Genomic DNA, 22,388 nt, shown 5'->3' on the forward strand with positions numbered 1-22,388 from the left:
AGAGCCCAAGGTTATCTAGCTGACTTTGTACTTGAGGCATCTGGTTTCTCGTTTGATGCCTTATCTACTTCAGCAAACTGGCTCTTGGCTACTTTTCTAATGACCACAAATTTAAGATGACCTCGGTCCCCTAACCATTCACTAACCCCCTCTTCTTCTCATCTGGCAAATATGGCATTTCCAAGAAGATGACTGATGCCATTAAGAAGACCGGTCCCAAAGAAATAGCCTGACTCTTGGTACCTCAGGCAAAGCACTATCGTCTCCAACCAGATTCAAGACAACTGCCATGAACCTTAGTCTGGCAAGACTGTGGTAGTAGAGAAGTTATGTGAATCAAAGTCCAACACCAAAAGAACCAGCTGAAGGAAGGGAAGACTCCATGACAATCCAAGGAAAAATATATGAAATATTACAATTGAGGTCACAAGAACCTTACTTGCATGAGAACCATTAAGAGACACACAACTCATTTTGGAGGGAAGTAAGGTTTGCTCTGAACCAGTCTTCCATGAGTTTTGTTTTGATTAAAGGATATTGTCCTCATTGATTACTTTGTTAATCATTCATCCAGGCTTTATAGATGTAATCATATCCCCAGGTTTACCTAAACTTAGCAAAAATCTCAATCATTTTTGCAATTTTCAGAGTTACAGGGCAACTCTGCTCTCTGTGGGACAAAAGCAGCTGCTCCAAATACACCAGGATTTGTACAGCAAATCTCTAAAGTCTAATTAATTCAACTATAGTTTTAAAGAGCCGTGGTGGGCGCAGCGGTTAGAATGCAGAACTGCAGGCTACATCTGCTGACTGCCAACCGATAGCAGTTCATCAGTTCGATTTTCACCGGCTCAAGGTTGACTCAGCCTTCCATCTTTCCAAGTTCGGTAAAATGAGAACACACACTGTTGGGGGCAATAGGCTGACTGTAAACTGCTCAGAGAGCGCTGTAAAGGGGCAATACATGTCTAAGTGCTATTGCTAACATGAATTAGCAATTTTTCAGATGTTTGTTAAAGATATCCACACTACAAATGAGTTTGTTATGGATGTACCCTCAGCTAGTGTTTGCCATATAAAGTGGAGTTGCTTGCGCTTAAAATATAGCACTCCCTGAAATAATAGGCACATAAAATAGATTATCTGATTTAATCAACAGTTTAATTATTACCATATGTTGAAATAAACTAGTGAGAAGGATGAATTCTATGGCTTAAGGAATGCTGTCAAGCAGAACCAGAAGTATCTGCACAATATTTAGAAGTGGCAGACCTGCTTAGAGAAGAGCCATTGCCAGGAATGGAAGTCAGCAAGAAGATGAGAAAACCAAAGAGCTTTTCCCCCAGCATTTCAAAAGCAACACTCAGTAGTTAACCCAATATTACTTTTGAAAGGAATAGAGTGAATGGTGAGGGGTAGAAATTAAATTAAGTGATTGCTTAAGCACTGAACTAACTATAAGAAAAATCTAAGTAAAACCTGTAAAGCAGGGGTGTCAAACTGCCAGCCCGCAGACCAGATGTGTCATGCCTAACCCGCATCCACCCCAGCTCTGGCAATGGGGAAAAAGTCGTGATACGTCGCAACACGTCACGTGACGTGGCGAGTTTGACACCCCTGCTGTAAAGGAAGCTTCTAGCCCAGGAGCTAACTTGGGGTTTTTTTTGGAGAAAGGGGTTCTTTTTCTGTGTTTTAAAACAATGCATTTCTTTAATAACAAGGGAAATGCTGCTAGAGATACACTCCATTCTTACACACAGAAAAGAAATCAAGGTCCATGTTATAACTTCATTTATGTATCATTCTGTGATGCAATGATCTCTTCTCCTTTGCTGTCCAACCACCCAAACACTTAAGAGGAAAAAAATGGATCTGTAGTACAAATACACTGAGTAGTACTGAGTAGTGTGGGAAGTCAGACCCCCCCCCAGAGAAGGAAATATTAAAAGGGCAGAAAAATATATTTCCTCAAAGGATCTTAAAGAAGCAGAAAAGCATGCCCAGTTTTTCTTAATAGCCCCAAGTCTCCCTCCCCCAAGCAGAAACCAGCTCTATAGAAATGCAGATGTAAACCATCCAGGAAGCCCTCAGCTAGAAAATTAAGAAGGCAAAGACACCTAAAATGTACATACCCCACCAAAACTCTTAAGACAGGACATAATAGGATTAACCCACAGATGCCAAAGGGCACACCCAAGACTCAGGTCAGAATACGTGACACAGGAAATAGCCTTAAACAGGAACAGGAAACAACTCCAAACAAAAGGCTCAAGAGGGTATAAAAACCCACACCCTACATATGCTCTCCCCTTCCTTTCTTCCAGAGCCATCTTACTGTCTGGCTCTCCTCTTCAATAGACTGCAACCTTCTTTCTAAAGCAGTCGCCATGTTGTTTATCCCCAGCTTGGACTGAACCACAATGAAGACTTTTCCTTCAACATTAGTTAGGGACATATTATTTCTATGCCTTTGCTGATTTCTCATAATGGGTGGTAAAATAGGATCCCAAAAAGAAGTTAATTAAGTTCATCCTGAATGATTCCTAGAAAAAAGCAAATAGAAGCATATTGATACTAACTATATAAAGTAAAACTGTATAAATGATGGCAGTGATGGTATGAGAGCGCAGTCCTTTTTCAACATCAGTGTGTTTATAAACCTGTGTCTGTAGACCTTGGGACCCAATATATAAAGTAGGTGAGGTTTATCAATAATGTACCAAGGTCCCAAGAAATAAAAATAGTTATAATTTAGAAAATAGTTTTAAGTACTTAATATTTTGGGAGAGAAGGGACGCGGTGGCTCAGTGGGTTAGGACGCTGAGCTTGTCGATCAGAAGGTCGGCAGTTTGGCGGGTCGAATCCCGAGTGCCGCGTAACAGAGTGAGCGCCTGTTACTCGTCCCAGCTTCTGCCCACCTAGCAGTTCGAAAGCACGTAAAAAATGCAAGTAGAAAAATAGGAACCACTATGGTGGGAAGGTAACAGCGTTCCGTGCGCCTTTGGCGTCTAGTCATGCCGGCCACATGACCACGGAGACGTCCTCGGACAAACGCTGGCTCTTCGGCTATGAAACGGAGATGAGCACCGGCCCCTAGAGTCGGAAACGACTAGCACACATGTGCGGGGGAACCTTTACCTTTACCTTTTATTTTGGGAGAAGGCAATGGCAAATTATGTAATGCTGCCAACCCCCCCCCCCATCCTCCCCCAGGGGACTAGAATTTGAGCTCAGTTTAAGGATTTCTTTCTCTCTTTTTCAAGTCACTATATAGAGAGCAAGAGTTGCCCCCAGGACACTTGCTATTGTGTAGGTTCCTTCTATTCCAAACTAGATCTTAATCTCTTGATGTCACTTACCGTTTATGATTAGAGATTGCTGAATCAAATTCATAAACAGCTTCACACTATACTGGTTTTATTTTGATATTTTTCCACTATGAAATTTATTTTGCAAGAGCTGAAACTTACCACTTAATCTTTCCCTTGTGCTCACCTACCTATCCTTGAAATTAGCCCTCTGTCCTTGAGATTAAATTCTTATGAGTACACTCCTAGGTAGACATCCATCTGAAACAACAGATGTAGGTTCTCGTAACAACACTGATCTAGATAATTGCATCAAGACTGCTATCTAGAATCTATTTCAAGGGATTCATTCTCATAATTTCCAAGAGGCTTTTCTAGAATTATATCACATTTGCTTTTATATGTTCAAGACTCATTCCACTGCAGAAAGGACAGTATTAGTACCATTTTAATTTGTAGATATCTAGAATGGATTAATTCCAATGTGGTAATATTGGAAGCCAGAGGGGGAATCATAAACCCGTAATTTCTTTTCAGCAATTCAAGGAAATTAGTTTACCGCCAGGGGCTTTCCTGCATCTGAACCGATTATTTATTTAGCAGTTTCCAGAGAAGAAAGTGGTGGTCAGGTGGGAATATGAGTTGAAATAAGAAGGTGATGGGAGAGGATCTAATATACCTCATTCCCCCTCTCGGATTCTTTCTGTTTACTGTTTACTTCAACTGGTGCAGAGTGCAGCTGCACGGGTAGTGATGAGAGCACCCCGATACTCCCATATTACACCTCTCTTGCGTGAGCTGCATTGGCTACCGGTTGCCCTCCGGGTGAGATTTAAGGTGCTAGTTCTTACCTTTAAAGCCCTACATGGCTTAGGCCCAGGATACTTGCAGGATCATCTGCTGCCGGGAACGAATTCCCATCGCCCAGTACGCTCACACAGAGAAGGCCTCCTCAGGGTACCGTCGGCTAGACAGCTTGTGACCCCCAGGGGAGGAGCCTTCTCTGTGGGAGCGCCAGCCCTATGGAACCAGCTCCCCCCTGAGCTTCGGATGGCCCAAGATCTCCAGTCCTTTCGCCGCGGCCTCAAAACACTCCTTTTCCACCTGGCTGACCTAGACTGACAGGGATTTTAATTATATTTACAATTCTAACTTTACTCTTTAATTTATTTTAATTTATTTCAAATTTTATTTTTTAATTTACTGTACCTTTAAGTTTTGATGTTAGCCGCCCTGAGTCCCTAGGGAGATAGGGCGGGATATAAATCCCATTAATAAATAAATAAATAAATAAATAAATAAATAAATAAATAAATAAATAAATAAATAAATAAATAAAATGTAGAGACCGATATGAAAGAGAGAACAGGGTCTTTTTAGCAGGAGGTGTTCTGACTCCACTCATGAAGGGAGCCCCATCTAAAATATAATTCAGTACTTGAAATGCTCAGGTGGATACTTTGTATTTGACCCAATAAAACTAATTAATAAGTATAACTTCCATAGTTATTTGTAGTATTTTGGATTTCTCCATACACTCCCATTCTTTTACCCATTGATTAAAATGGACTCAAAAAATAAGAGGAAAAAAAATATTTAAGGTATTTCCATACCTCCATAGATTCCATTCATTAAAGCCTCAAAAAATGTTAGGTTGATATAATGATTAAGACACTAGTCTAGAAACCAGGAGTTCTATTCCTACCTTAGGCATAAAAGCCAGCTGAGTGACCTTGGGTCAGTTATTCCCTCTCAACCCTAGAAAGGGTATAACAAACGGGAAAAAAAATCTTGTCAACAAAACTATAAAGAGCTGCCCAGGCAGTCATCAGGAATTAAGACTGATTTGAAGGCACAAGAGAAAAAAAACACCCTCAAAAACAGCTGAAGACCCTTGATTGAATTCAGTCCTATAGATCTCACAATACCAGGAACAAGCAGCAAAAGTAATTGTTCTAGCTCAAATTGCCACAGGTCCCATAATTATAAAAATACGTTCCCAATAAAAAATCTGCATCCCACCCTAAGTCCTGGCTTCATGTTGCATGCATTTGTCTGGTATGCAAATTCAAAATCCCAGCAGTTCCTATGCGGGGGAGATTAAAAGAGAGAGGTTAAGCTATCTTTTCTTTGAGGCAGTTGCAACTCAGAAGTCAGGAGATGTGTGAGATCAGAATTCTTTCAAATGGGAAAAGGACCTCAAAGATTGAAGTATCCGGGTAGTTAAAAGAAGGATTAGTTTTGAATATACCACATATTAGTTCCCTTCTCTGACAAACCATGTGGATCTAGCGTTGCTTTTGAACTGGCCCAAGATCCTTGTATGGAGAGGCTTTTAAAACTATTAGGGAGAAGACAAGCAGAGATTGAAATTAACAGCTTGCCCTAGCTTTGAAGAGTCTTCAACACAATCCCCAAGAGGAACATCTTCATTTATAATTGAATCCACTTCCACAGTTCATAGAAATCTCTATTCACATCACTGCCCAGTAGATAAGAGAATTTAGATAAGATAATAATGCACACCAAGGAAACTATTCTTTCCTTGCTGCCAGTAAAAAGCAGCAGAAAAGCAGCCTTACCTAAAAAAATGTATGAAAGAGGGAAAAAAGTTTCACACTTTTCCTCCTTACAACCATCTCCTCCCATTGTTCAGTTGCAAACTGGTTTGGTGTTGATAATCGGTCTCTTGTTCAGCTGCTTCTGACTCTCCAGGTGTCTCCAGAGTCTCTTCTGACTCTCAGTAATTGCTGCTTTCAGATTTTGTAGATCAGACGTGTCAAACACAAGGCCCGGGGGGCCAGATCCGGCCCGCGAAGTGGTTTCATGTGGCCCGCGAAGCCATCCTGGAAACAGTGAGGGAACGGCCCCCACTGCCTTGGCCCTGGCCGAGACCCTCCTTCTGCCAGAGACCCTCAAATCTGTCCCACTCCTGCCCAGGCCCCCATAGGCACCCTTGATGCGAACAATGTAGAGCTGGCCACGCCCACCCAGTAGGCCATACGCACTCTAGCCACGCCCACCCAGTAGGCCACGCCCACCCAGGCCATACCCACCCGGCCCCCTGAGGGCAACTGCAATGCTGATGGGGCCCTCAAAGAAATTGAGTTTGACACCCCTGTTGTAGATCATGCTAGCTATTGGTGCTAGTGTCAAGCCATCTTGACACTTTGGTTTTTTACAAGCACAGACTTCCCCAGACGTTCTTGCTTGTGCATTCTGTGTCCAATATCTTTAAGGTTTAAATTCATGATTAGTGCTTCAAGTAAGCTAGTTTGACTTCATCTAAAAGTTACTTCATCGAGATTTGTTCTTGCTGTCCATGATACTCTATAGGATTTCTCCAGCACTACTACTCAGACGCACCAATTTTTCTTTGTTCAGCCTATCTGATGGTCCAGCTTTTACAGCTATGTTATGGCTAAAGAAACCATGACCTTGACAAGATATACTTTCCTTGACAGCGTGATGTCTATACTTCAATGTTTTATCTAATTTGCCATAGCTCTCTTGCAAAAAGCAGGGATTTTATTTATCCCTGTGGATTTTTGTGCTCAGGAAGACAAAGTTTGCTATTCTTCCACTACTGTTTCTTCCATGATGAACTCTCACTAGCAGACTACTTTAAAAAAATTGAGCAAAAGGGCTTCTGCCATGTCCTCTGTCACTTTGGGCAAGATATTTTCCAAAGCCTTCCTTGCTTCCAGTCACCAAAGTGATTTTTTCAGCATAGATGAAGTTAACATTTCTTGCTGTAATGTTAATCCCAACTTCTTCCAATCCAATATGTTTCATTTATATGTTTTGCATATAAGTTAAATGGAAAGGATGTCAGTATACAACCTTTGCACACTTGTTTCTCAATTTGAACCAGTGTGTTATTCTAAGATTTTATTACTACTGATGTGAAAAACAATAGGAGCTACACAGTTTGCTATAGCAATGGAGCTGAGGAAATCACCGTCTACAAAAAGAAAAGTACAGAAGCTTTTTCAGTATTAATTATCTGGTCCTCATAATTTTTGTAATGAGTTTCTAAGAAAAATGTAAGCAGTTTTGGGGAGCTTTATGTGCAGCAGTTCAGCTGAGAACTGGAAGAAAAACTGTCAATACCCATTAATGGAGCAGCCACTTCTACTGGAGTATTAATAAATTCCATATCTTACATTTAACCTGCATATAAATATAAATGTAAAAGATAATACAGGTAGTTCTCAACTTACAACAGTTCATTTAGTGACTGTTCAAAGTTACAACGGCACTGGAAAAAGTGACATGACTGCCAGAATAATCAGGTTACTAACTCATCAACTACAGTGATTCAATTAACAGCAAGGAAGGTTATAAATGGGACAAGACTCACTTAACAACTGCCTCGCTTCTCAACAGAAATTTTGAGCTCAATTGTCATAAGTTGAGGACTACCTGTGTAAAAATCCATATCCTCAAGACAAATAGCTAAGGCTTTCAGAACAGGTAATCCTTGTTTCACAACTGCCTCATTTAGTGACCATTTACAGTTATGGTGGTGATGAAAAAGTAACATTTTGAGAAATTCTCACATTTATGACCTTCTCAAGTCCACCTGTTCTTTTTTGGAGGGTGACCCCGGCACCTCATTTTAAAGTTCATGGCCTATCCTTGCTAGAAGAAATTAAAAGTATAAAGAGCCCACTTTTGTTCTCTATTTAGTATAGTTATTACAAAAAAAATCTTTCACTAGGTTGAATAATAACATAACCCAAAATTGTTATTTTACACTGACACAGTATTCAGTAAAATAACTATATTGTATTCAGTAAAATAACTATATTTTTTTAATGAAAAGGCAATAAAAACAGGTAAAACTAGCCAGTTTAAAGCCAGGATCACTTGACTCTGGACTCTAGGCTTAAAAAACAAGCTTAATTAGTTCTAGTTACTACTTCAGTGAGAGCCTTTTCAGTCTTGTATGGAAAATTCAGAAGAACTGAGCATAATACCAGAGGGGGAAAAAGAACCATTTATTCAACAATAATTAGGTTCCAGTTTTACAAGAATGAGGAATCCAGAACAATGGGAAAAGAAATATTTTTGTAGAAGTTGAGAGCTGCAGGGGGAGAAACTCTAGGGACCTGATTTATTAGAAATGTGGGGAAAAGCTAGGCAAGTCCTTGCTCATGTACATGAGATTATTTTGCTAGTCAAAACTGCCATTTCACGAGGGATAACCGAGCTGGGGAAAATCCATTGCTAAGGAGAGGGAATGTTGAGGTAATCAGGTGAGTTGTTCTCAGTTAAGAGTGGAATCTTGTGGTTTCTCGCCTTATTATGTTGCAATTCCATTATTAGGACTGTACTCAGGCTGCATTGGGAACAGGTAAATGAGGTTTCTAGTCTTTGGTTTCTATTCTTTGGGATTGCAGGGGGCTTTATCTGTAGGCAAGCAGGGTCAGTTGATAGGATTAGGCAAAGAGAGGAGCTAGGGGTAACCCTAGTCACATCTGAAAGAGAGGGAGGAAAGGGCTGCAGTCTCCAGTTATTTTTTTTACATCTGTTTTCTCCATCACAGACAGATAGTTCTAAGCAAGAAATCAAAAAGTATCTGAGGAAAAAAAAATCAACTGCAAACCACTTTTGTTCTGTTGTCAAGAGAACCTCACAGTTCAACCCTAAATGTTTTTACCTCTTTAAAAAAATGGCTAGGGAAACAAAGAAGTCTTCACCGGGTATGAAAATAGTCACCAGGCTGATGCTAGTCCTACTGTTTGTTCTTTCTGTTACTTTACTGCTATCTCATCAGTACCCGGTTACTGTCCATTTTTAATGGCTTTTGCATTCTTTGCTTTCTGCAGACTGCCTGGCACACCAGGAGACCTTGGGAAGCAATAACGGGCTTCCTTTATGTGTGCTCCCATTTCCATGCCAAACATCCCCCACACACACACATACACAAGTCCTGACCACCTGTCTGCCCAAGGATTGAAGAGTGACACTGCAGGGAGTGGACGTGTTTATCCAGGCTATAGTGCAACAATGAAGCTACTAAGGTGTACTTACCATATATTCCATCAACTGTTAAAATTGCCAGAAAGGCCCAATAAATAGAAAGATCAGAGATTTAGTTACCAACATGTCTAGGAAAGCTGGGACAAATCCTCTACTTACAACCTTGGTAGAGGCTACTGGGCTAAATTGATTAATGGTCAGTCTTGATAGAAGGCAGCTTTCTAAAAACTATGCAGATCTCTTCAGCTATGCAGACCTCTTCATCTATCCAGCAAGCAAAAGGGGGATCAGGAGGAGGAAAGAGACTGAACAGCAGTTTACTTAATTTGTGGTCCTCTTGAAGGGATTTTGAAGAGTCCTTGGATTAGGGAGATCCACGTTCAATTATCCACCAGGATGCAAAGTTCACTGGGTCAATTCTCTCTCTGAGCTCAGTTTATTTCACACAGTTGTTGCTTTGTGGATAAATGTAGAGGAGGTTCCATCGGTAGCCATATGTAAATTGCTTCTGAATCCCACATTTTGTCCCTAACTATAAACTGCCATAAATAACACTAGATTAAGCAATTTACATATCCCTGATTGCTTTTCCACTCTTTCTCCAAGTCAATCACCATCTCATTAATTAAGAAGTAAAATTACATCTGCACAGCTTTCCTCAGAGATAGCTTGGGCAAAGAGAATTATAATTATCAATCATTTATCCAAGAATTAAAATTATAAATGGTTAAAAAGCAGTAGACAGTTTCAAATGACTTTGAGGACCTTTTGAGCCTGAAATAGGCAGCTATGAGCTTTGCTGATTTATTGAAGATATTTTCCTCCTGAGATGAAGTCATGATATAATCCTCTTTATTTCCACCTACAGAAGTAACTAGGTGGCAGTTGAATCTTATTTCAACAATGATGGGGATAGCATCTTGTGCTGATTCTGAGGGCAATGACCTAGTTTGTGGAGAGGAAGAGGGCAGGCCTCTATATCACCCACAGGCCACCTTCACATGATATTCTTAACTTCACATGATACATGGTTCAATTAACCGAACCATGGTTACTGTAAGAGGTTGTGAGAATGAGACATGAGATGTTTAAAGGTTTATCTCAGGAAGGGCAATTCAGTTCAAATGTGAGGGGCATGGGAAAAATGCACTTTGAAGCATTAAGGCTGCAATTCTGTTCTTGCCATTTTCAAGAGTCTATTTTTACCACCGACTAGCATTAAAGATACCTTCCTTAAATCAATGTCGGGTTGTTTCTATGATTTTGCCAGCTATGTGGAGCGTATGAATTATTCAACTAATCCAATGTTTAGGGAATCATGACACACCAGTAAATTAATCTCATAGACTTACCTAACATATTAGAATAAAATACGATTCACTCGTTTGCATTCAAGATGTCATGCAGATGCAATTATAGTATACCAGCTAGTCCCTAATGATGGGACTATTTTGGCAATATGTTTACACTCTTTTCACATGAACAAGAAAGAAACGAAACACAGGACCAGACACATACATCCAGCTTACAGTATGAACTATTTACAGTACAGATTGTTTGTTTAAATCATCTGCTTTTTCATTATTTGATGATATGGTGGGACTTTTAACAAGTAACCTGTTTCTAAAAGAAAGTAGAAGAGAGGTGTCAGTTCCCACTTCTAGACTATCAAAGGTCATCAGTAAGTAAGAGAAGAGGAAGAAACCCTCTGCTATGCATGCTTTCAGCTGGACACTGTTCAATGGGATGGAGTGTTCAATTTATTTACCCCATGTCACAGTGCTCTCTGCCTCCACCTTATTCAGAGAGAACTCTTAGCCTGAAAGTTATAAATCTTTTGCGTCTAACACTGAGAATTTCAAACTGATTTAATAAAAAATAATCAAAGCAGAAGGAGCAGGATAAAAAGTTCCAGATACTTTTGGTATTAACTTACTGAGGTTGTAATTCTGCATTTGGAAGCTATCATTTCCCATATAGTCTCTTCTTTAATGCATCACAGTTACCTTCCCCTGCTCTTATTTTGTATAACTCCCATTCTATCTGACAAAAATCATTTATTTGAATCATGTTTAAACCTTTCAACCCATATAACATTAGATGCACATAAAAACTGAGTCAGGGAGACAATGCTCATAAATTTATTCCCAACAAATCTTCCAAGATGACAGTATATCATAACTGTGGAACTCCTTTCAAAAAGCACTTGCTCAGACATTGCCATTGTACTAATAATCCCATTTGCTCTCAGCGCAGTACTGCAATAATTCTGGATTCTTGGATTCTCTGTAATAAAACTTCTGCTTTGTTACAAGAACAGCAACATTCCCAGTTTAATAATTAAAACAATAAACAAGCATTACATTGTTCATTATGTTTTGCCTTGTAAAAGGGAATGTAGAAACTCAGAATGTGGGTAACTTGTGCGGAAATGAACACTGCCATCTGCTTTCTCATGCTTTGTCCCTTCTGGTTGATTAAATTTCTCAGAATAGGACATGGTTAAGGAAATCAATGCCTCCTTGGAAGGTCGTTTTCTCCTTGTCCAAAAGAAGCAACAATAAGGCCATTAGCCTGCCTTGGTCTGTCACTGTGGGTAAAGTTTAGGGATTTGGGATTGTGGTGTTTGATTGCCGGCTGGTGTTCATGGATTCTGGTTTCCAACTGATGTTTGTCCCATTACATTGTTTCTTTCATCTTTCTGTATGTTGTCTTTGGTTCTGGATAATTCTTGGCGGAGTGTGGCTGTGGGTTTGTGGGCTACTGCTATTCCTAAAGATTGGAGAAATCTGGCTGTCATTTCTGACACCCCTTTTGTGTATGGTAAGGTTAGTTTTTGCCTGGTGGTTGGCTGTGTGGTGCGTTGTGGTTTGGGTGCTGTGTTTCAGTTTTTCAGATAGCTGTTGTGGAGAAAGACATCAAGCAGCCATTTCTCTTTCGCTTTTCTTAGTGCTGTGGTGCTGCAATGTGTCCTGGCTCTTATGTCACTCCACAAGCAATTCCATCAAGACATATCGACCTACAACCAATCTACAAACCTCTCAGAATTCAAATCAACTGCACAGCCAACCAGCAACGGCACTGACCCTCAACCAACTCATTCAACACCCGCAACCAGCATTTTACCTCCCAATGTCTCTCACCTGACATGATCTTCCTTTCACAAGACCCATTACAAGACCCTCACCTGACATGACCCACACCTGACCCATCACAAGACCCTGATCTGAAGTGACCCTTACCTGACGTAACCTCCCTATCACAAGATCTACTGACCACACGAAGCACTTATAAGCAGAACACCAACACTGACATTCCCTAAGCTCTGAGAACGAACCTCCACCCTCATCCTTCACCTGAGCTACAGATATTCGCCAGTATTTCAAAGTTTATATAATTTTGTTACAAAGTTATTGATGTTTAGATGAAAGTCTCAGGTCATTTTATAAAGAAGAGAGATCAGTTTGTCAAGATGTCTTTATGAAGATTTGGCTACTGATATTGAAAATAGTTAGAACTGTATGTGCTTTTTGTGTGTGATGAGAAGAAGGAACACATTTTTTCCTAACACTTCTTAATATGTGGCTAAGGGATATTCCTAGTAATCCTAACCCAGTAGCTTCTATGAGGGAACCAAAGTTTACAAGATGGTGGCGAGTGCAGCATTGTGATCCAACCCCACCCATTTTATATCCATTTTATATGCCACCATCCTGCACATTTTGATTCCTTGGACATTTTTGAGCTAATCTAAAGCTTGTGATACAAGAATGGTAGTGCAGAAAACTGAACTCTATTGCTCAACTTTTCACCCCTTGGTATAACAATACTTAAAGGGATGATCTGTTTCTCTACAATTAGAGGGATAAAATAATGAATTGGAAATCTTCAGTAATTTAGACCAGTTTTCTTTAAATTTCTGCCTGGTGCACTGGATTTGACTTCCACAGTTCCCAAACGGCACAGCTTTGGAAAGATGAGTTTAGATTTGTGCCATGTCAAAAAGCTTAACAGAATTATGTGTTCTTTACTGATATGTGGGATTATGGACAATTTTAATGCGGATCCCAGAACATTTCACAGACCACTGAAAGCTTAAGAATGAACTGAAGCTATGTTGGAGCATACACACACACAGACACAGACACAGACACACACAGACACATATATAAATAAACTAAGCGAACACTGGGATGGAATAAGAAAAACTAAAACTGTTTTAGTTTTTCTTGTTAATTTTAATATGCCTGGGATTCACATTTTTAATCTTAATTGTATCAAGGAATATATATATATATTCATATTCCTTATGTCTGATAGTAATATTGTTTCCCGGAAGCATGGTAAGAGTAACATGTTCCTCCCATTCCTCAACTATTTTCCTGGCCCTCAAGGTACACAACACCCATGTTCTATTCGTATTCTGAAGCTGAGTGAGCCTCACTTGCCCTTCTCATCTTAGAAAACATGAACAGAGAGTGGAATGAAGCTGCTACTTGTCAGTTCAAGGGGACAGACACGGGACAAGTCTCTGAAAGGGTGCAGCCTTGGGACAAGGGAGAAACCTCAAAAAGGGCACCTACAGACCAGATGAGAAGGGGCCAGCAAATCCCCATATTTCTAGCTACAATGGAAGAAGATTGCTCCTAAAACTGAGCAAGGGGTGTCAGGTTCCAAAAGTTTATTGAGTCAGGAAGCAGTAAACAGCCTTGAAATTTGAAATTCATAAAGCATTCCCATAATTTATTACCCTCTGTTCTCATTCCCCAGGGCAGAAACAACCTATCAGCAAACATCAACATAAAAAGAAGGGACTCCTGGCACTTTGAGAGCAACGAAATGTAAAATGCAAAAGATTCTGGGCTATAAAACAGCAATAAGGTGTTGTGAATAACTCTAGCTCTGCCAGCCACTGCTCATTGCCTCTGATTGAGCTAAACTGAAATTCCAGATTCAGACTCTGAGCAGCAGAGAAGACAGAAATTAAATAAGTTTGACATTTTTAATAATTTCAAGCAACTGGCTGCCAGGGGCAACTTCTTCCCATGGAAATGTGCAGCCTGAGGTAGATTTAACATTTTTGCATTACACTATTTGCATTTAATGACAAATCCTTTCAAAAATTCTCACTATGGCAAAAGCCTCAAGGAGACTCATATTTCACAAAAATTAATTCAAAAATGGTAACAAGCTCAAGATTAAAAACAAATATGAGACAGAAGGACAGAAGTTTCTGGGCAGACAAGCTATTTTGCTAATTTAAAGGGAAAGAAGGGTCTGAAGAAAGGTGTCCAATATTTTGGCATGCCTGGGCCACATTGAATGAAGAGGAATTGTCTTGGGCCATAGATAAAATATATAATATAGTGAATGTATACAAATAACAAACTTCCTTAATTTTTTTCTATTTTTTATTATAATCTTGTGGGACTGCATTACTTATTGTCCAGGGCCACAGGTGGCCCACGGGTTGGACATGCCTGGTCTAAAAGAAAGCAGCCAATGGATATTGGTACAGGAAAGCAGGATATTGGTACAGGAAAGGCGAACAGGAGTCTGGATTGGGTCAATTCTCTTGTACAGATGGACAGCAAGAGTCTGATATTAAATAGATGGCCTAGTGTCTTATTTCACAAAGGAAAAAAATCCATTTAAAAGCATGTCATGCTGAAGAACTGCTAGACAACATGATAAAGAAGCAAAAGAACAAAGATTTTGAAGTTATCTATCAATGTTATCTGGAGAACAGATTAAACGAGCACCCAAATCTCTTGTCAATTTTTTCTTACTATGGGGAAATAGAAATATTTCTATTTAAATTATACTAATTATTTACCTCTATATGTTCCTATGTGTAAAACAGGACACAAACATCCTGTTATGCTATGCAATCTTTTATTGCTTTTACTGGAGCTCTAGATTTTAGGGATAATTTAATATAGGAAGTCCTGCATCATGTCTCCTTCAAAATGTCAGTTGTGAAACTCTATTAATACACAGTGCCCAGCACAACAAAAATAAGATCCTATTTAATTAAAGATGTTTTCATAGCAGATAGAGGTTACCTTGGCAAATCTGCACATAAACTCAAGGATAATTGCAGAACTTGTCTAATCAAAAGATTTTACATTTGAGTTTCCCCTCACATGTAAAGGAATGGAGAAATAGTTAAGAAGGAATTACATGTCTCTGTTCCTGCTGTGATCAAATGTAGTCCCTCAACCTGCATTTCAGTAAAAGAAAAAAAATCTTTTGCAGGATACGTTTGCCTCATTCTATGTAGTTCACAGCAACTGCAGCTGTGAAGTTTATCTCGTACCCTGTTCCCATAGTAGAACAAATTCTAGCTATTTTTGCGTAATCATTATTAATATACGGTAATAAAAGGTTGCCCTTGGAAATTCCCGTCTTCACTTTATATGTTAATATTCTGAATTTTGATGTGTAAATTTTACTGTTATCAGTTAACCGCTAACATTGTATGGAGGGGTCATCTAGTGCTCTAGAGAATGTATGAAAAGGCAGGATAGGGATAAATGATCATGTGTTTCCTAATCATTATACAGAAATATCTTACACTGCAAATGAAATAAGTTCCTCAAGCACTGACTTGCTTAGTAGGTAATAAACCTATGCTTGGTTAAGTTTCCACTGTTTTTTCCAGTCCTTTTAGCCTTAATTTCAGACTTCAACTGTAAATGCAAGTCATTAAGATTTTATTAATAACCATGGCTGAAAATATACAAGGTAAAGAGTGAAAAGAGCTTGTTTGGGTGAGAATGAAGCCCAGCCTCTTATGTGGCCCTCCTGTGTTCCCCATCACGTGTAAGAAAGAAACTTTAAGTAGTAAGCTTCATCACTAAGCATCCAACATTAGCAGTACAAAGCATTTATATATAAGGGACAATATGCCTCCCCAGGATGTAATTTGTGGTCAATATGGAGCTTCTGAAAATTAACTTTGGCCACAGTGAGATTTCTAACAATTACACTGTACTTTTGTGCTATGGTCGCAATTAGCATGCAGCTCTCCTGCTTAGCAATGGGCCTTAACAGACTTATCTGTACAGCAAGTAAGGAGACCGTTATCTGAAATGATAGAACTCCACTGAACTCCTTCCACAATAACAATATGGAAAGATTCTGAATGTACCAGATGTAAGGCAGTGTATGCAATTACTATTCTTTCTTTCCAGGTGTGCTTAGCTGGGAAATATACTGGCAGGTTTTGCTGCATCTTGTTTCCTGAAAAAGGAACAACCTCTAATGGCATTCAGCAACCACTGCTGTTCAGAAAGGACTCTGAATCCAGAAAGGATGGTTTGATAGATCTGACAAGTATACCTGGCAGGCACAGATTAAAGAGTTGCTGTGAGATGTTCAAATTTCAGAAGATGATCTGACAGAATTCCCAATTCCCCTAGTTCCAATAGGTCAAAAATGCCAGAAGACAAAACCCGCAGAAGTGTGCTAATTTTCATCCGAATTAAAACTGGTTATTGGAAAGGCATTGCTTAAAACTTCTCGATCAATTAGATAGCAGCATCCACCTGGTTCTTCCCTATGGACAACCGATGTTCTTAAAGCAGGAAAATTGTGGCCGCGAGCCTAATTCAGCGGCGTCCTATTCTCCAGGGCAGTTTGCAGGTCCAGAGGAAGAGGATTCTGCAGCACTCTTCCCCACCGTGCTAACTCTCTTGGTCCCTTAAACCTGTCTCCTGTTGGGCCGCTTCCTCCTTTCTTTTCATGACCTCCAGGACAGCCAGTTCCTTTGCTTCTTTCTTCTGATTCCGAGCTTCGAATTCCAGCCTACAACAACCAAGAGATCCATAGTTGTGCAAGGACAACTTTTTTTCCCCACTGCACTTTTTTCAAATGGCTGGGAACTCTGTTTTTCTTATGTGTGCTCTGAGCTGTTTCTGAGCATTTTCTTCTACAAATCAGGGGTACAGTATTCAGAGAGCAGGCAAGGGTGTTTCGGATCCAGCAAAGTCCTGGGTGGGACAGCGGCCCCAGGAAAAGTGTGGTTCTTTAAGAAGCAGTGATCATCGGTACAAGGAGAGTGAGTGCTCATGCTGATCCAAAAGACCCTTTTCTGTTTAAATCCAGACACCGAGCAATTAAGTCAAGAAAATTACCATGTCTTTTTCCTAATTAGTTGCAATATTGGTTATTTTTAAGAAACTCAGAATATTTTGAGCAATCATGGTATTGTAAAAAATGTAACTTCAGAACCACAATTATCTAACTATACATGGGCTGGGCAATTTATGGTTTGTGGACTACATATGACCTCCAAAACATTTTTGCAGCCCTCAGAATTAAGCTGCCAAATTGCAGTTGCAAAATATTCAGAGGTAGCTGCATGATGTTCTACTGTATAAGGATTAATTTAATACACTTTAATGTTTTAGGTAACTGTTTAAAGATGCCCACAATCTGACCCTAAGTGCAAGGACAACTAGAACAATGTAACAACCTTCACTGCAGCTCTGAGTACTGAGAAATCAAAATATACCCCCAAACCATACAGAATAATTCTGTGTAGGTTCTTCCTTCTTTCTTATGTAAATTATCATTTTGTGGGAAAGATAACCAGCTTAGTGCGGGTCATTAAAAAATAAGTTCAATGAATGAAGAGTTTATAACAGCAGAATCAAAGTCCTATCATGCAACATACAAAATTACTCAGTTACAAGCAGCTAACCTGTTCTTAATTATTCTTTTCACTATCAGGTCAGTGGTGAGATTGTTGCCGCTGTCTATCAGCCGAAATATACCACGTCTCTTGGGTTCCTATAGATACAGAGAAGAGAAGAGAAGAGAAGAGAAGAGAAGAGAAGAGAAGAGAAGAGAAGAGAAGAGAAGAGAAGAGAAGAGAAGAGAAGAGAAGAGAAGAGAAAACAAAATCTCTTACAGCAGAAGTGATGGTCAGGGTCCCACTCAACATAGGCAATGGGGCCAAATTTGATAGAGCAATATTGTTCAGTGGTGGGTTTAGGAGAATTCTCTTGGTTTGGTGGGGGTGTCTTCTTTTCTTGTCTTTTTTTTCTTTCCCAACTACTTAAATACTTTATAGGACTTGTGTTATGCTATCTAAACATGGAGGAAATTATCCCATCAATTTTCAGGAACAGCGATAAGGCATTATTCCAGAAAACCCCATCCAAATCAAGGATGTTTAAGAGCCAAGTATAATCTTAATACTTTTTGGTACCACCCCTGCTTTTCAGACATTCTCAGGAAGGCAGCATTAATTCTTATTAAATACAGTAGGCTGGAAAAATTCCATGAATGCATACCTGTATATGGCAGTGCAGAAAGAAAGAGTCAACAAAACAACTAGAATTGGAGAAAAAAAGGAACTCTGCAATTTAACACAGCAATGAGACAATTCACAACTGGCCCCAAAGCTGATAACTCAAAGTTCATAGACTATAAGCTATATTCTTACTGTTCATTTGGACACAGAGTTAAGAAAAAAAAGGTTTTCATCATTCTTACCTCATATGGATTTGATCCATCCTTGTCAGGTACCACCTCGGTCATCCCATGGCACACAAGATCCACCTACACAAAAAGAAAAACTGTGTCCATCTCCTTTAGTCTTTCTTTGTCTGGAGGCTGATTCATCACAATATAGCAGGCACAACTCACCTATATGATATATAGGCAATATGTCCCTTACTGAAGTCCCTATCTATTGGCAAATGCTCGTAAGTGTGTATCTTCCCAACCGTCTTCCAGATACTGTAGCCTCACCTCATATCCACTTCAAGCTATGTTCAGGTTATCAATTTTCAGAGCATTGGAGGAAATGCTTCAGATAGCCTTCTCCAATTTGCTGCCCTCCAGATGTTGGATTAACAGAATAACCAGGTGGCTTGATCTACAATTAGCTGCTATTTCTGTAGACCAGCACATATAGAGACTACAAGGTTGGGAAAAGATACTGTAGAACTATCAGTGGTTGCCATGTTTTTATTTTTGATTCTGTCCAGGAAATCAATTGTTAAATTAATTAATATGTTTCTTTAGTTTCCAAGCTAAGTGAAAACTGGATGCCAAAATCTCAATTGGAACTGCTATGATACACATGTCTAAGATTGTTGATGTGATGATTGGAAAAGCTAGCATGATATACGTGATAAGGAACTGATGATAAGGCTGCTGGAATTGGGTATGTCTAGTTTAATGAAGAAAAGGACTAGGAGTGACATGATAGCAGTGTTCCAATATCTCAGGGGCTGCCACAAAGAAGGAGTCAACCTATTCTCCAAAGCACTTGAAAGCAGGACAAGAAGCAATAGATGGAAACTGATCAAGGAGAGAAACAACCTAGAATCAGTGGCGTAGCGTGGGTTGTCAGCACCCGGGGCAAGGCAAGTAATTTGCACCCCCCCTCCACAGTGGGCGGCGACCCGGCGGCTCGGATCGGATTCGCACAGCCAGCACTGCAGTGAGAGAGAGTGAGTGAGCCAGGCAGGGGCAGAGAGCTGCGAGTGCGAGCGCGCCCCCCCAGATGTTGCACCCGGTGCGGCCGGCCCCCCCTGCACCCCCCACGCTACGCCACTGCCTAGAATTAAGGAAACATTTCCTGACAGTTAGAACAATTAACCAGTGGAACAACCTGCCTCCAGAAGTTGTGGATGCTCCAGCATTGGAAGTTTTTAAAAAGAGATTGGACAACCATTTGTCTGAAATGGTATAGGGCAGGGGTAGGCAGCCTCAGCTCTTTTATGACTCATGGACTTCAACTCCCAGAATTCCTGAGCCAGCATAGGGAATTCTCAGGAATTCTGGGAGTTGAAGTCCATGAGTCATAAAAGAGCCGAGGTTGCCTACCCCTGGTATGGGGCTTCTTGCCTGAGCAGGGAGCTGGACTAGAAGACCTCCAAGGTTCCTTTTAACTCTGTTATTCTGTTACTCTGAACACTTACCTCTCTGTTCTACAAGCAGGTTATGAATGGTTGTATACTGTTCCTAAATATTCCTAATTTTCATATTTATAAATCACAAAGCTTTATTTTGGAGTATACAGAAAGGTACATGGTTTATGATTTTACCTCTTCCTTGTACTTGTGCTTTGCAAAATTACTAATCTGAGGTTAGGGGTAAAGTCTCAAAAAAAAAGATAAGATAAAATACAAGTTATTGTTGTCAGAGGACAAACTCTTAGTTCTTTTTCTTGATAGTATTCCCTTGAGTCCCCAGTCATATGTCACCCAAATCTGATGGTAGACAATTAAATAACAGCTGTTTATTTTTCACATTTGAAAGAAAAATGAGCAACAAAATACCATTTTTTTAACTGAACCTTAAAACAATGGGAAAAAGTACACTCAGAAATTCTGCCTTGCACCCTCTTATGATATCACTGCACCACTGCTGCACACCTCACAGCTCTTGTTGGTAGAACAAAATTACAAGTAAATAAGACACTGAAAACGAAAAGATTATTTCCTCGTTCTGCCTAACAGCACCCGAAATTCCATTTTCATTTCACCAACGTTATGATCTCTGTTTCTAAAACTTTGTGCATACCTGTGTATATATAGTTCAAAGTTATGATAGACTTGAAAGAAGTTATTTATCACCCATCCTCAAAGTTATGGCTGCTGCCCCACTCCCCTGGTTATGTGATTATATTTTGTGACTTTTTTTTGCCATTTTCCAGCAAAAACAAAAAACCAGCCAGGAGATAAGTTGGATTTGGATTTATAATCACACGATTTGCTTAGCAACCACATCTCTTTAACGATTTGCTTAATGACTGTTGTAAAATCAAATCCAAACCTGTGGTGACTTGACTGATTACTACAATGACTTACGACCAAAATTCTGGGCTCAATTGTGGTCGTAAGTTGAGGATTACCATTAGGTCGTTTCAGAGATATTTCCTCACCTAAACAGAGAAACAGAAGGACTGTGGGTGGGCAAAAACTGTGGGAGCAGGAGTGATTTCCGACCTGCTGCCAGCTTCCCCACTGACTTTCCTAGCAGGAGGCTGGCAAGGAGTGCTGGAGTGACAGTCATGTGATTGCTGTTGACTGTAGCAGCACTGAAGCAGTCATAACTTTGCTAAATTTCGATTCCATGGGAGTCATGGTTCCCAGATGCACTCTATAAGCCCGTTGACTGTACGTTGATTCAAAAATTGTTGCCCTATGATGCATCATTTTGCCCAGTTTGAAGGTTTACAATCAGTCAGACTTAAGAATTTTAATAATATAGAGAGACAGAGAGAAAGAAAGAAGGCAGACATCCTCACCTTGAAATGATCGAGCAGATCGGCAGTGACTGAATAGGGAGCTCCAATCACTACTTCAGAAACATACTAAAAAGAGAGGAAAGGGGGGGGGGAAAGCCAGCCGTAACTACACAGTTCACGTATTTATCAATTTTTGTTTTAATTAGTGAATTTTGAAAAGCAAGGTTTTAGGAGGCAAATAGAGCATTGAGAGATTCCATTAGATCAGGGGTGTCAAACTCGCAATGTCATGTGATGTGTTGCGAGGTATCACAACTTTTTTTCCATTGCCGGCAATGGGGTGGGCGCAGTTTCGGCATGATGCATCCGGCCCGCAGGCCAGCAGTTTGACACCCCTGCATTAGATGAGGCTTACTTTTGTGGCATGTGCTAATAGGGCTATAGTTCAGAGAAGTAGTAATTGAAATCTGTATTTCCTATAACAGCGGTCCCCAGTCTTTCCAGCTCTGTGGACCAGTGGGGGAGGTGGTGGAGGGGAGAGGACACAGTTTTATGCACCTGAGCCACTTGCAGATGCAGCTTCGCATGCTTGTGCACTCGCCTGCTGCTTGTGCGGCCTGGTTCCCAATGGGTTGGGCCTCAGGCCAGGGATTGGGGATCCCTGTTCTAGAAGTTCCATGAAAGAAAAATAGTCTCTCTTTTACAAAATTCCTAGGGAGGCCCAGCGGGCCAGGTCTAACCACGTTGCGGGCTGCATCTGGCCTGCGGGCCTTCAGTTTGATATGTCTGTGTTACAGCATCCCCATGGTCACATGATCAAAATTCAGACCCTTGGCAACTGACCCGTATTTATGACGGTTGCAGTGATCACCTTTTGTGAC

General features: G+C 40.2%; 1 protein-coding gene and 1 long non-coding RNA gene across 4 annotated transcripts in view; one reads left to right on the forward strand and one right to left on the reverse strand.

The window, feature by feature from the left end:
* LOC308661986 overlaps positions 1 to 555 on the forward strand; it is an 87,960-nt gene extending 87,405 nt beyond the window's left edge. Inside the window, exon 3 of the long non-coding RNA XR_014025067.1 lies at positions 189 to 555. This is a non-coding gene — a long non-coding RNA (uncharacterized lncRNA). The remainder of the gene's footprint in view (positions 1 to 188) is intronic.
* A 10,882-nt stretch (positions 556 to 11,437) lies between these two features.
* PCYT2 (phosphate cytidylyltransferase 2, ethanolamine) overlaps positions 11,438 to 22,388 on the reverse strand; it is a 44,380-nt gene continuing 33,429 nt past the window's right edge. The window contains exons 10-14 of one of the 3 annotated variants that reach the window (XR_014025383.1): positions 21,568 to 21,633; positions 18,801 to 18,866; positions 18,004 to 18,092; positions 13,862 to 17,105; positions 11,438 to 12,633 (exon numbers count right to left, since the gene is read on the reverse strand). Coding sequence is in view for 2 of the 3 variants with exons in the window: in XM_081319709.1 (XP_081175835.1) it covers positions 16,985 to 17,105; positions 18,004 to 18,092; positions 18,801 to 18,866; positions 21,568 to 21,633 (342 nt within the window). In the remaining variant the exon portion in view is untranslated. Of the gene's footprint in view, positions 12,634 to 13,684; positions 17,106 to 17,188; positions 17,392 to 18,003; positions 18,093 to 18,800; positions 18,867 to 21,567; positions 21,634 to 22,388 lie in introns of those variants that run through there. The other 2 variants (XM_081319709.1, XM_081319710.1) reach the window with 2 other exon arrangements.

This window comes from Vipera berus (assembly GCF_964194415.1).
Source record: "Vipera berus genome assembly, chromosome: 2".
In the NCBI taxonomy this organism is placed as follows: domain Eukaryota; kingdom Metazoa; phylum Chordata; class Lepidosauria; order Squamata; family Viperidae; genus Vipera; species Vipera berus.